The sequence below is a fragment of the Calliopsis andreniformis genome, chromosome 10 (genome assembly GCF_051401765.1).
Source record: "Calliopsis andreniformis isolate RMS-2024a chromosome 10, iyCalAndr_principal, whole genome shotgun sequence".
Lineage (NCBI taxonomy): Eukaryota > Metazoa > Arthropoda > Insecta > Hymenoptera > Andrenidae > Calliopsis > Calliopsis andreniformis.
In genome coordinates this window covers 18,874,908-18,888,976 of record NC_135071.1, presented here as the reverse complement: position 1 = coordinate 18,888,976, position 14,069 = coordinate 18,874,908, and the positions used below count along the sequence as shown (strand labels likewise).

At 37.1% G+C, this 14,069-nt stretch overlaps 2 protein-coding genes across 3 annotated transcripts; one reads left to right on the top strand and one right to left on the bottom strand.

Moving 5' to 3' along the window:
* Nucleotides 1-41: 41 nt before the first annotated feature.
* Nucleotides 42-5,357, bottom strand: Sym (symplekin scaffold protein). Of its 2 annotated transcripts, none has more exons than XM_076386964.1 (16): nt 5,034-5,357; nt 4,622-4,818; nt 4,315-4,548; nt 3,949-4,235; nt 3,651-3,880; nt 3,393-3,578; nt 2,878-3,320; nt 2,539-2,811; nt 2,279-2,462; nt 1,955-2,196; nt 1,704-1,882; nt 1,469-1,629; nt 1,264-1,399; nt 818-1,182; nt 654-731; nt 42-571 (listed from the first exon to the last, which is right to left on the bottom strand). In XM_076386964.1, the coding sequence occupies exons 1-16, from the start codon at nt 5,085-5,087 to the stop codon at nt 464-466; spliced, it is 3,357 nt and encodes a 1,118-aa protein (XP_076243079.1). In that variant the 5' UTR covers nt 5,088-5,357; the 3' UTR covers nt 42-463. The 2 variants fall into 2 exon arrangements, with proteins under 2 accessions (XP_076243079.1, XP_076243081.1); XM_076386966.1 differs by having other exon boundaries at nt 42-550.
* Nucleotides 5,358-6,329: 972 nt separating this feature from the next.
* LOC143184611 (ketohexokinase) lies at nt 6,330-8,160 on the top strand. Its single transcript, XM_076386967.1, has 3 exons — nt 6,330-6,545; nt 6,763-7,356; nt 7,435-8,160. The coding sequence occupies exons 1-3, from the start codon at nt 6,403-6,405 to the stop codon at nt 7,841-7,843; spliced, it is 1,146 nt and encodes a 381-aa protein (XP_076243082.1). The 5' UTR covers nt 6,330-6,402; the 3' UTR covers nt 7,844-8,160.
* The last annotated feature ends 5,909 nt before the right edge of the window (nt 8,161-14,069 follow it).

Here is a 14,069-nt window from a genome sequence, read left to right as displayed (position 1 = left end):
TATCAACAATTTTGTATATATTTCACGAACAGTATCTCGTATTCTTTTTTTATAAATATAAATCTCTGCCAATATTTTCTTCAATCTCTCGTGAAATATAAAATATTACATAAAAGAAACCAGAATCGTCTGTCTCCAAAAGTCTTGCTGTGGATCTGTGCTCTTTCACGAAAGTAACGTATGTATTTACATACTCTGACAAACGTGCAAACTTCTATTTACAAAATCATAGAATAGGTGAAGAAGTTATCAAAACGCTATAATCAAGTAAGGTTTCAATGAAGTAGTAAATAAAAAATATCTACACTTTGCACGTGACTTGATAAATACATGGATCTAACATTTCAGGTTACCACGAAATATATGAAAAAGGAAAATAATTTATGATTTACAATACGAATTCGTTAAAGTTGGGACAATCGGTAGATGACGATACAGATCCCAATACCGGGATAAGGTTATGCTAATCTAAACCAGGAGGAGCTGGCTCTGAAACATCAATATCCATTGTATCTGGTTTTTGTTCGATCGGATAGTCACCAGGTGGTGCCTGCAAGAAATTCAAGGAAAGCTGTTTGGATCAGTTCATATATTTATTTTGTTTTTACGGTAATATAAAAATCGATTCTTTATATACAAGTATTTTTACTCACAATATCAAATTCATCATGCATGTCGCAAGGTGATTTACCCTGAATAACATCCATTATCGATTGTGGAATGTGCGCTTTCTGAAATGTACCATCATTTTCTCGCATAAATAAAATTTCTCTTTTTCAAAGGAATTATTCATATTCTATAGTAATGATAAAGTTACCTGATTTTCAGCAAAGGCTTCGACATGTGCCAGTAGAGGGGCTCGCAAGTTGCTGGCCATTTTTAATGCTTCAGCCAATTGCGTCGGGGGCAGTTGCAAAATAACTGCGAAACTCTGTGGTTGTGTGCGTTCACAGCACTTCACGAAACCCTCCCAAACTTTCGGTTGCTTCCACACTTGCTTCAGGATCAACCTTTGGAGTATATTCATAACGAATCCGCTCAGCCTCGGGTACAGAGCTAAACTTTGTATCACCGTGCGCATCAGTAACGTGGGAAGTGGTGTCATTTCCATGAGGTGTTGCATTACGACAGCTACAGTTTCCTGTGTGTATACTTGCTTTTCCGCAAAGCACAAAGAAGTAGCTGCAATGTACCAAAAATCATCGAAGATATGCCTACGTCTAGCAAAAAGTTAATTCAGTTTTGCAGAATAACGCATCATACCTTTTATAATTGTCTTCAGTTCCGCTTTACTTGGATCTATATTATGTAGAGCTATTAATAATTCAGCAGGCGTGATAGGAGACGTATGAGGAACGCCACTATCGTTATTGTGAGTTCCTAACAGTCTGTTGAACACCTGTAATGAAATCATTAGATGAACGAAGGGTTGCATACTTTCGACAGAGGTTGACGAAGATGTATTTACCTCTTTGACAACAATAGGATTCAATTTTATAAGTTTTGGCAGGGCAGCTATGACTTCCTTTTTCGTTAAACCATTTAGGACTGGTATTAAGAACCGCACATCGGAAACTCTGGTTTGGTAAAGTTCTCGTACTCTTGCCACTAATTCCGCACTTGGTGCAGCTAAATAAAAATTAACAGATGCAATATATTCAGAATAGGATATGTGCAGAATAGAAAATCATAGGCGTACGTACATTTTTCTGTGAGAATATGAATAATTCTTGTAACTAATGTCTCTGCTCCTTTAGGACAATTTTCAACAAGAGCCAATAGCTGTGGGCTTCCCATTCCTAGAGATCTTACAGGCCCTTCTACTAATCTAAGGACAATACGTTTTACATCCGCGCTCATCGACGTGTAAACTCTCGCCAATCTGAAAACATACTGTTCATAATAGTTTGCGCTTTAGTATACGTTGATTGCATCTACTAGAATTGTAACTAACTCAAATATTAGATCTTGATGTTCGCTCAACAGAGCTAGGTATAATCCAAGGCAAGCTCTCGTTGTAGACTCAGTCCACTGATTTTCTATTTGTGGCCTGCCTCGGTCTTGACCAAAGACGATCTCAGGTGGAGTATGAAGTCGTAAGAAACCTAAGTAAAGAACTGCATACTCTTCTATGAGTTTACTTAACTCAGGACGACTATAAAGCTGGCAGACCAACTGTATTGCAGCTTCCCTGATCTGTTTGCCAACAAAAAATTAAGATGAGTATTGAAAAGACTTGGGTCTATTTTTTAAAAACGTCAATATATTCATCGCTCACCGCATTGATTTCATGACCAGTATGGCACAGTAACACGTTCAGGAAAACTAACTGTTTTGTCGGTCTGCGAATAACCATTTCTTTCAACAACTGTAGCGGTGCTAGGCCTCTTGTCTCATCGGAAGAGACCATTTTCAGAGCCTCGACAGCGTCTTCAGTGATTAAAGGAGCTTCTAGATATAATCTACTCAAAAATATGGAAATGGTTAATGTATATTTGCTTCGATATTGAGTGATATTTTGTTGAACTCATTGATTACCTAGATAATAATGTGTCACGATCTTTACCCTGGACCAAATCTATCGCTGACACCAAGGTACATAGCAGGAAATTATAAGCCTGATGTGGAGCTTCTTGAGGTTTTGTGCACAGCGAAGTCCGTCTTTGGAAGCCTTGAAGTAACGCGTATTCTTCGTACAACCAGCCTAAAGCTAAGTCCAAACGATTTCTCATGTCATCTGTGATATAACGTAATACTGCTTCCTTGATGTATGGATTAAATGTCGCAGCTAGAGTTGTTAGAATTTTCGACCTGGAAGTACGTAAAGATGAGCCAAATTTTAGTTACAGTGAACTCTGATTCTGATAATTTATTTACCTGATGGCTGCCACGCCACCAAAAACGGCTGTCTTCTCAGCAAGAAGAATTCTATTAACCGCCATAAGTAACATCTTTTCTTTCATTTCTTTTGGCAAAGGCTTTGTAACTTCGGATAATTTTAAAGCTTTCAAACGATTTCTAGCTTTCACGAGTGACTTCTCGTGAGCCTCCAAAGATGCTTTCGCCTCCTTTTCTTTTTCTCTGTCTTTTTCACGCTTTCGTTCTCGTTTTGCTTCTGCCACGCTAATAGTAGGATTCTTGATCAAATCTTCCATTACTGCATCTTCATCTTTAGCATCCTTTTTCTTCTTCGCTTTAGCTTGCTTTATTTGTACCGCTAATAATTTGGCAATTGTTTGGCGTTGAATGTTAATGTCAGTTGTAGAGGTAGGTTGATACTCCCTTTGGAAGATTGTAGTCATTGTGTCTGGGACCCATGCCTATTAATGACAAGTATTGAATTAATGAAAATTCGGAGTAATCTGCATGATATTCATAAAAATACAACCTACCATACTATCCATTACTAAGTCTGTAGCAATTTCTACGCTCAATCTTTCAGCGATGAAACTTTCCGATAGTTCAACTAGTTCTGGTAATTTTGGAGGAGGTACTGGAGTCGGTACAACTTCTGGATCATCTGGTATTAAAGGCGTTTCAATTTTAGCACGTTTTGCAGCAGAAGCAGCTGCTGCTTCCTAAAATTGTTGAAATTGTCGATAAATAATGTTGTCAACGGCAGACACGTGTCATCTTAATTACATATTTACCTGTTGACGCTTTTTCATCCGACGAATATCTTCTGGTTTCGGATAAGCCTTAATTATTTCCTGCTCTTTTGCTCCAAGCTGCGTCAATTGCTTGGCTATGGTAGACGCAAATTCTATACTAGCTGGATGTTTCATTAATCCTAACAGAGTTAACTTTAATTGTTTTTGTACACTAGTTACTTGCGAATCAGATAACGTCGGAGGCAAATCGTGCTGTAACCTTTGCAAAGCTGAAAATTAAAACCCTTCAGTCGTAAGTTAAGTAAAAGTATACTACTTGTTTGCAAACATTATGCACCTTGCATCACACCGGGCATAAATTGAGGCCTTGTTTTTGCAATCAATGCCAAAGACCCCATACATGTCATTAAATTTACGCTGCTAACGTGCGGAGATCCGTGAAATTTAATTAATAAATCCATCACGTCGTTCGCTTCTTCTTCCAATTTTCTCCTACGAGCTATTTTTAATGTTAGTGGAATATCTTCTAGGGAAAAATCATCCGGTTTTTTTGGTGAGTCTGGGTCAGGATATGTTTGTATCAAGACAACACCTTCGAGAAATTTCACAGCTTGTGTTCTGATACTGAAACACAAATATAATGAGTAATCTTGAAGTCAATTGATATAGGAAACTTATATGTTAATTAAGATTATTTGTTTACCCATCATTATCACTGTCAATCATATTTATGATTTGAATTTTGAGAGCACTCAGTTCACTCCAAGCCACCTCCATCTCTGGAGTAACTGTAGTGGCACTGGCTATCCATTTTAATGCTGCTCTCAGTATCCTGCCACTAGCTCTAAGAGCCCTTTTGGCTACAGCTGATGATTCATCAGAAACTAATCTTAATAATATTTGAACTACCCTTGGAATTATATCTGGTTGTTTTACTCTGCAAGGAGAATAAGACTGACATAATAAAAAATCTCATGCAATGATGAGAAGGTATGCTTTGGGATCATTACCCTGCTTCGTCTATAAAACTGGTAACAGTTTTCCTAACTTCAGCACTCCTATCTAAAGAGAATTGCAATGCTTCGTCCAAATACAATGGAAGCAACTGTGGTTCTTTATTTACTAAAATTTCCTGTACTTTACATAAATTCCCAACTTTCACATCCTCTGCAGTACTTAAGGAAGCCTCGTTCAACCATTCAACTACCTGTAAGATTGTATACGATTGCCTAATTATTCCCAATTTCTATGATAACAATCATTCAAGTGCTTACAAATAAACAAAGTTTATTTACAAGTTGCTCCAAAATACTGGAGCAACAATTGTCATAAAACTCTGTTTGTACGTCTAAAAGATACGGATGCTTGTTTTCTTTGGTCATAAAATATGTAATTTGAAATCATTAAGGTTACAACACTGACCAAATCACCCGGTCCCTTTTCTGGCTCTGTTCTTCTATGTATTCGGGGATCCATTCTATCTGATAATAAAAGAGCTAAAAACGAACGTAAACAAATACTACTGATCGAAAAAAGTCTGATAGTTATGCGCCGAAACTTCGATATGCTAACCCACGCTTATGCATACATGGGTATTTGTCTGCTCAAAAAAGCTACCTAACAATTTTCCTATAATTTAACGAAAAAATTTGCGTTTTTCTAGACGATAAATTCCCCGATATCGTGCTCGAAAATTCTAATCAACCAACAATCAAATCTATCGTAACATCCGACGAGACCGCTTGCGTTGCCATCTTGTCATCTTTCACTGTTTGCTTAGCGCTATAATCGTCTTGTATTCCAAAAGCGGGAACTTGAATACTACTCAGTATTTTTCATTAATGATAGTAAGAAATAGTAAGGAAAAGCATATTAACGAATCTTTGGAATTCCTTTCTATAACATTAACATGAAGAAACAAAGTTCAATGATGTATGTAAATTCACTAAAAAGAGAAATGAATGAAATGTTGCATTTATGCAACTTTGAGCCTCAATGGATTATAGTTCTCCTGATGCTCAGATTTATGAATATTCAAATTTTGAGTGTTCAAATATTCGAATAATTACGCAGGCCAAGTTCGAGTGATAACGAGTATTTTGAATACAGACGGATATCCGGATACTGAGGGGTTCAAATCACGCTCGCTGCCGCTCTGCAACAACGCACGATTTCTAAATTGCCAGCCATTCAGTTCACCATGAGCTGAACATGGATATCCAACGCGATAACGCGTGAGCGGTTACTTGTAGGAGAAGTGTCATCACGCGCCAACGAGTGGTCGGCAGTGAAGGTGATATATCATACATTACCGCCATTTTCATTGATAGAGTGTACGTAACCGAGTTTGAATAAATAATCCGTTTTCCATTCATGGAACGTCAAAACATTCGCCTCATTCTTTTCTTAGATATCGCCTGTTGCGGAACAAGGAAAGCTTCACACGATTAGATTCAAGAAATTAAGTAGAAACGAATGCAAAGAACTTAAGCTGTCGATAAGCTTATTTATCATTATTTTTGGCGTGAAAGGTAACAGTGGGATTAAAAGTTATCTTTTAAGACATATCTTCGATTCTAGTGTTAAAGGTCGAGTAGACTTAAACAGGAGATATACGGATATCAACATAATTCAACCGATGGCTAGTTGTGTAATCCAGACGGAAATACAGGACGTATTATCAAAATACGAAATTTCGTTGGTGAGTATGTGAACTTGATCGATTAGAATTTCTTTGCCTGTCGAAACGGAGAAACGCTATGAGACTCGACTGTTCGAGTCAGCGAGCGATATGATTTCGAGCTTTTACGGAAAGATCGTCGGTACGTCTTCTGCAAGTGGGTCGAGCCAGCAGAAAATTCTTTGCGTTGGTTTGACCTGTTTGGATATCGTGCAGACATGCAGACAATATCCGGCGGAAGATTCTGATCAAAGGTGAGATCTTCTCTCGTCTGCGATTGCGCAATGTTGTGTTTCGTTCGCTCTATTGTTGATCAACAGTGATTGATGCTTTTTTTATTTTGGTCGATGAAGCCTGAGTTTAGACTTGTCACTGTCGCTTTACTAATCACAAACCCTTCATTGAATCCATTAAAAATGAAAGCTAGTTCTATACACTTTTTTCTGTATATTTTGCTTGATTTGTTTTCAGATCCTTGGAATGCAAGTGGCAAAGGGGAGGCAATGCATCAAACACTTGCACAGTTCTTTCTTTATTGGGAAGCTCCTGCGAATTTTTTGGTACCCTGAGTGTAGAGGAGCACTTACACTTCCTGCAAAATGATATGAAGAAACATAACATTGACTTTTCTCATTGCCCTATGGTGGCTGGCATTGGATGCCCAATATCTACTATTGTTTTGAGTCTGAGCACTGGTACTCGTACAATTTTGCATCACAATCCGTGCTTACCAGAGTTAACACTGAAGAATTTTCAACAATTGCATCTGGGAGATTATAGTTGGATTCATTTTGAAGGCAGGAATTTTAAGGAAGTATTGTCAATGTTGCAGTTTGTGGAAAATTATAATCATACGTTGAATTATAGACCAGCTGAGAATAATGAAACTTGTACCAATCAAATGCCAATTACAATTAGTGTGGAACTAGAATCGCCTAAAGAAGAGCTATTAGATTTGTTGCCTTATGCTGATGTGGTTTTTATATCAAAGGATTTTGCACTATATAGAGGGTATAGCAATATGAGTGAGACATTGAGGAGTATTAGTGAGGAGGCTAAATCTGGGTAGGGATATTAATGGGAGAATAAATAAAAATTATATATGTAGTATTTATATATCATTGAGCTTGTGATTTTTTTTAGAGCAACTTTGATTTGTGCCTGGGGAGATCGAGGTGCTATGGCACGAACTCCAGATAATATTACAGTGCAGTCTCCTGCCTTTCCACCACAAAAGGTTGTGGATACTTTGGGTGCTGGAGATACTTTCAATGCAGCAGTATTACATTTTTTAAATAAAGCAAAATTTGATTTCATAAAAGCAGAAATACCAGAGACAACTGAAAAGAGTGTTGCACAAACACACGAGGAAGTAAAGCATGAGAGAAAGAATTATAATATTGAGAGTACAGAATTTAGTCATACAGAATTTATAACTCAGTCTGTTTTACAAGCAGCTGTGACTTTTGGCTGCCAAGTAGCTGGTGCTAAAGTTGGCATGAGAGGCTACACTAAACTTGATGAAATGTTTAAAAATTCATTGAGAAGTTAATATTGAAAATCTGTTTCCGAGATGTGTATATTTTATGTTTTGATAAGATTATAATGTTTTCGATAACGTTAAATATTTTTGGAGAGATTTTATCTATTGTTTTTAAACGCTTTTGATATTTATAAAATTAGTATTGTATTTTATAGAAATTTTATAATACTAACATTTTATACAAAATTGAATATTTTAAATTCTTATATACCTATTGATATTAAGCATTGTAATACTGTAAACGATTATTCATTTAATATGTTATTTAAAATTTAGAAAACGTTGCTATTGAGGCTGTAAAATTCATTCTGTAACTACATAGTACAATAAAGTTGTTTATTTATCATTATACATTAATTACGTAAGTGTTTTTACATTAATTAACATTCACAGAGACTGTATGATTTACTTTGCAATAGAATAAACGAACGAAATTTGTTTATTGCAAAAAAAGCATTCAAAGTAGTCAAAACATGGACCTCAAAATGCCTAGCCATCTAGCGGCAGCATCTAAGAACTAAAATTACCCTCTAAAGTCTAAAGCGACATACTGGCGCCATCTAGCGGCGCGATTCAGGAACTAATCCTTGAAAATGAGAATTGCTAGTGGCGCCATCTATTTTGACTTAATTTTTTGAGTTGTTCCCCGCGCGCCCCTCGCCCTAGCTCCATTACGTCGACCCCCCTCGGTTAGTTCCTATGTGTTACCGCTAGATGGCGCTGCATTCGCGGACATTTTTAGTTCCTAATTGTCACCGCTAGATGGCTAGACATTTCACTCCCCATGTTTTGACTACTTTAAAATAAGTAACAAAGCCCATGGATTCCTTCTTATTTCATTAAATTCAATTCAATTGACATAAATAATTAAGCTCTATTCTTCGATTCTATTACGAAACATATTGTTGTATCCTTATAAATGCTATAAATCCGTATATTACTTATAAATACGTAAATAAATTAAATAGAGATTATCTAATAGCGATACTTTTTGCGACTATTATATAAAAATAAGTAAACAATTTTATTTTGTTGTATTATTGGCGTGATTTGTAACGAATGGAATCAAGGAAAGTAAGGAATTGTAGACAACCTAAATAAAAAAAGCAGCATACCTGCAGAAACTGTTTTTGGTACGTTTTTTATTGAGTGTTGCGAGTATATACAAAGGATGGCGAACTAATAACTATTACATTAGAACCAAATAAACAAAGGTTATCATAATAGTATTTAACGTATGTTAATATTCGTTTAAACAACATAATCGTTCACGTAACGGGTATGTGCCGAATTTCCGCGAATAACGTTTGTGACTGCGCGCGCCAAACGTTGCGCCCTGTCATTTGTTCGTTTAATTATTCTCGCGTTTCTTTCCTTATAATTGCTCTCACGCTGCATCGACGTCGCTTCATGATCGATTGTCAAAAAAAATGAATGGTAAAAAAAAAGGTAGAGCCGAGGTCGAATTCAGGCATCAAGAAATCGGTAATGAAAGGTCTCGCGTTCGAAGAATCTTACGAATCCACCGATGTATCGAAACATTTTCCACGTGTCTCCGTAACATAACCACAACTGAATCGATAAGTTGACAAACAGTGCAAAGCATTTCAAGGTTATATCTGGACCCTAGAACAGAGGTGTTAAATCACACAGAAAACGGGTGGATTAACCCTTTACTGTCTCGTGTCTAGTGTCTCTCGAAACAGACTACGAAAATAATTATAGATCGCAAAGGATTAATATATTTTGGCTCTGGGGTCCAGATAATATGCACAGAATTACATCTTGAGATTATATATCTCAAAAAGTGGTTTCTGGACTTGCACTGTTCTTCCACTCATTGATTCAATGAAGGGTTAACCCTTTATGCACTGTTCAGGTGACAATTACGTACAAGTATAAATTAAAATCGTATAAAATAGTATAGATTATACTCTCCCCTAAGAATGTATGCTTTGAATACTGTTATTAAAAGTTAATGAGTTTTATATCAATTGAAGTGTTTTTAAAAAACTACTAGAGAATAAGTTTCGGGTTAAATTAACCCGAACAGTGCATAAAGGTTAAATCGATGGGATTAGTACGCGTTTTTGTTAGTAAAAACTATGAATCGTTCTCTTTGAAATGAAAATCGTACAGGACACGGTTTCACGTATCGCGAATCGAGACACGTTTCCATTTCGCGCACAGCGAGTGCGTGTTAAGTATTAAAAAGTGAAAAATTTCTCTCCTTCGTACAGTTCTCGTTTTCCACACTTGTGCGTTGAATGAATCGCGACTCATCGAACCCCGTTCGCGGATGTATAGAGCCTAGGAATCGAAAGTGCTCGACTTACGTAGATACAAAATCGTGTATAAAATGTGAACACGTTTTTCCTTCATCGATCGATCGGTCGATAACGCCTAAATGATCGCACGTGTCGACGCGATTATCGAAACACCGATTCGCGACTGTGAAAACGTTCGATACGATTCGAGATTGAAACGACTGAACACGTTCCGCTGCCCACCTAAAACGATGCACCGTTCCTAAACTGCCAGCCACGCAGCTCGCCGTTTACTGAACACATGTGTCTCACGCGATAGCGCGTGAGCGGCTATTTGCGCAAACGACCGCTTCACGCGGTATCGCGTGATCGGCAGCGAAAGTATCACGATTTTTTGATGGATCAAAACACATCCTTGAAGTAAGGGGAAAAGCTAATGGAACAAATCGATTTGCCTACCTTGTATTTAGTCGTACGAGTATCGATTGATTCGCGAGCGTAAGTTTACCGATGTTCAGTCGAGAAACAGCAACGATGTATCGGTGGAGAGTCGAGAAAAATACCACCGAAATTTGCGTATTGACGTCTGAAAACCTAGTGCGCGCTAGATACTTCTATTCTCTTTTTCTCGTTTTTATTGCTTCTTTTTCTGTCCTCATTGCTATTCAGCGATCGTCTCGCTCTCGTTTCACGTAATAAAATAGCATCATCTAAAGTAAACCGATCGATCGATCGGCGCGATTCAACTTCCGTCGCTTTTCGACCTAACCTTTCTTTTTCCTATCTTTCAAGCTAAACAGATGCTTTCTTATTGCAGGGAACGTCGAATGATTTTTCGTTCAAGTTAACAATTGTGAGCAAGCAGTACCGATAATTATATTTATACATGATAAGATGTAGCATGAATACTAGTAGAAGGAGAATTTAATAATTATTTCGTGGTATAGTGGCCATAGTCAAGAGTTTATAACGAGAGAATATTGAATCTGAATAATTGATTTGAGTTTTAGTTAAATATTTAAACAAATGAGATTTTAGAATATTGACCGCAAACTCGCCGAACTCTGTGTACTTGTTAAGTATTGAATAAATGTTTGGAAGAACTGATTGAAATCATTTGCATAGGTAAAGGTCTGCGCGATTGTTTGCTGCCAGTAGAATCACCACTGTGCGCTGCCAGACACTTATCCTCAGAGCATTAATGGTCTTCGGCCGTTCTTGATCATCTGGATCTACTACTGGCGCCTCGATCACAAGAGGCTGTTCGCGATTGAAGAAATTGGACTAGATTACAGTATTCTCTCTTTATAAGATTCTGTTAATTTGTCACAGTTTGAAATTATGTAGAGCTTCGATGAGACCAAAGTGGATTATCATGAACATTACTTATTTTTTCAGTATAAACTGATCGATGGGCCCTGAGTTTATATCGATGAAGTGGCATTTTTCATTGAAAAGAGAAGAAAAAACGAATTTTGGAAACATGTTACTCCTGCCAAAAATCATTAGACGATTCCTGCGTCGCTTTGACTACAATTAATTACACTTTTCCCTCTTGCTTGATCACAAAAATAGAATTCTTAAAACTTAAATTCTTCAGTCCACTCGTGGGTCTGTTTTTCCTCTCTCTCTCGCATCTGCATTCTCTCTCTCTCACTCTCTCTCTCTCCTATCATCTCATTTCCTTCGTGTTCTTTTAATTCACACAGGAGCGATCCGTTTGCCGAGAAGTGCGCAGCGTTTTGCTTCGAATTTTCGTTGAAGAAAGAATCACAGGTAATCGAATGATTCAGAGGAAAATGTATATTTTAACGCAAAACTGTAATCAACACACAAAATCTTACAATGATACGTATCGATTAAATGTTTAGTTGTCATGTTGAAAAAAGGAAAAAGAAAGAAAAGGAGAAACTTAGTGAACGTAATTAAAAATTCTCGAAGAAGGAACCTCTCGATTGGCTCTTGACATCATTGTCGCCCACAATCGCACGCGACGAAGAGGGACTGGAATAATTATTCTACAATAACGGTTCATAAGTTTGGCCTCGTTTTCGTCCTCGAGCGCGTTCCTTCGCCTCGAAAAATAAAATGACTGGACAACCTGATCATCTCAAAGCAAGTAACAATAAATAAAAGAGTAACGATCCCTCGGCTAATCGAGAAATCAACTGAGCAAAATTGCTATTACTTTTCATAGGCTATAATTCCACAATACGATCGTTCTCTGAAGAACATCAATTCTAAAAGAGGGAAAAAGTAAACGAAACATGCTTATAACGCTCTGCACACAGCTCAGTAAACATTATCGCGACCTAAAACACCATCGTTCGTCGATAACAATAATTACATTGATCATAGATATCGATATATCTATTCGGTCTGTGATTCGCTTCTTTAGTATTTCGATATACATATATTTATATTTTATAGTTTATATATAATATATAGATATATCAAAAATATCCTTAATAAAATAGAGCATTTTATATGTATAACGCGTACCGTCAAGTACTCTTTTTGTATGATAATTTTTTTTTTATCCACTATGTATATAATATATATTCATTTATAACGCTCGGTATTATATATATTCGATATACATATAATACTCGTGTCGCGACATTCTTTTGCTATCGTTCCATACGCACGCTCTCCATGTGCACGGCTACACGTCTATAGTACCCACGGGTACTTGCATATGTGTGTACGCGTGTTAACCGATGTGTGTGCACGTTTTTACGTGTCGCCACGTGAACGTTTTCCAGATTAGATTACGCGCACGTCGGGTTCTCCTGGGTTCCTTCGCTACCTCGCGTTCCATGGACACATTGGTTCATGCTGTTTCTCGACTTTCTAAAAAATTCCATCCTTCTCTGTCTACTCTCCCACCTGGGGAATCGCGCTTAAACATTAAATTAGTAGAATTGTAAACACTCTGATGACCCATTAGAATCTTGCTTCACCCTCTAACGTATGTACATCCGTCTTTCACTCATGCCATCAAAATTTATACTCCCAGAGGTGCTTAAACCTGTTTGAAATTCCTGTCTATGAGCTCTGTCCTCGTGGAAAATGATTCCAATATTTTATAAAACTCTGTAAACTCTATCATAGGATATCGTAGTTTCAGAGGATCACAATTTATCTAAAAATTGTACCACTGTCCAAGTGGTGCTAATATTTCTAGAGAGTTTAGAAACTGTACTATGATATGCTATGGTAATTATTGAATTATGAAGAATTTTGTGCATCGCAGCATTGTACTAGGTCAACAATCTGGATGCACTAATATTGTAGTATACTTTAGTATCATTAAAAGTCTAAGAACATTCCACCTACAGTATACTACAGAATCGTTTAATTACTAAAGCTCTAAGAATTGAGATACTGTAGTATACCTTAATATCATTGTATTAGCAGGTATCTAAAGTCTCTATCACAATATGTTAAAGTACCACTAGCATCCCCAGAGATTCTGAAGATCGTACTACAATTTACTACAACATCAGTGTATCCTTGATTCTTGGTACCAGCTGCAACGCATACAAAATATTCAAATCATTTAGCAGTAGGACATCGTTTACATTCAAGTCTTTTAAACAGTTTTAAGCGTTTTAATCACAAATGTTTCGTTCTGTTCTACAAGGAAATCCAGAATCTGTCGAAGAAACACGGCATGGGAAAAAGTGAGAATGACTTTCACAACCTTTTACGAATTCATTCGCCAATGATTTACAAATCAGGATAAATTACCAGGAATAGACCCGAGTAACCAGTGTTTTTCTCTGAAAATTCCTCGTTTGCCCGCAACTGGAGCAAATCTTGCTTATTCGGACCGTTATCTCGTTTCAGCACAGCCGGCAGAAAAGTTTTAAGTAGTACACATGCTCTTGAACCGATTTCGCGTGTCTATTCGAATGGAACGTTATTCAAGTATTAGAATCTTCTTCGTGAATGTGTAACTAGTG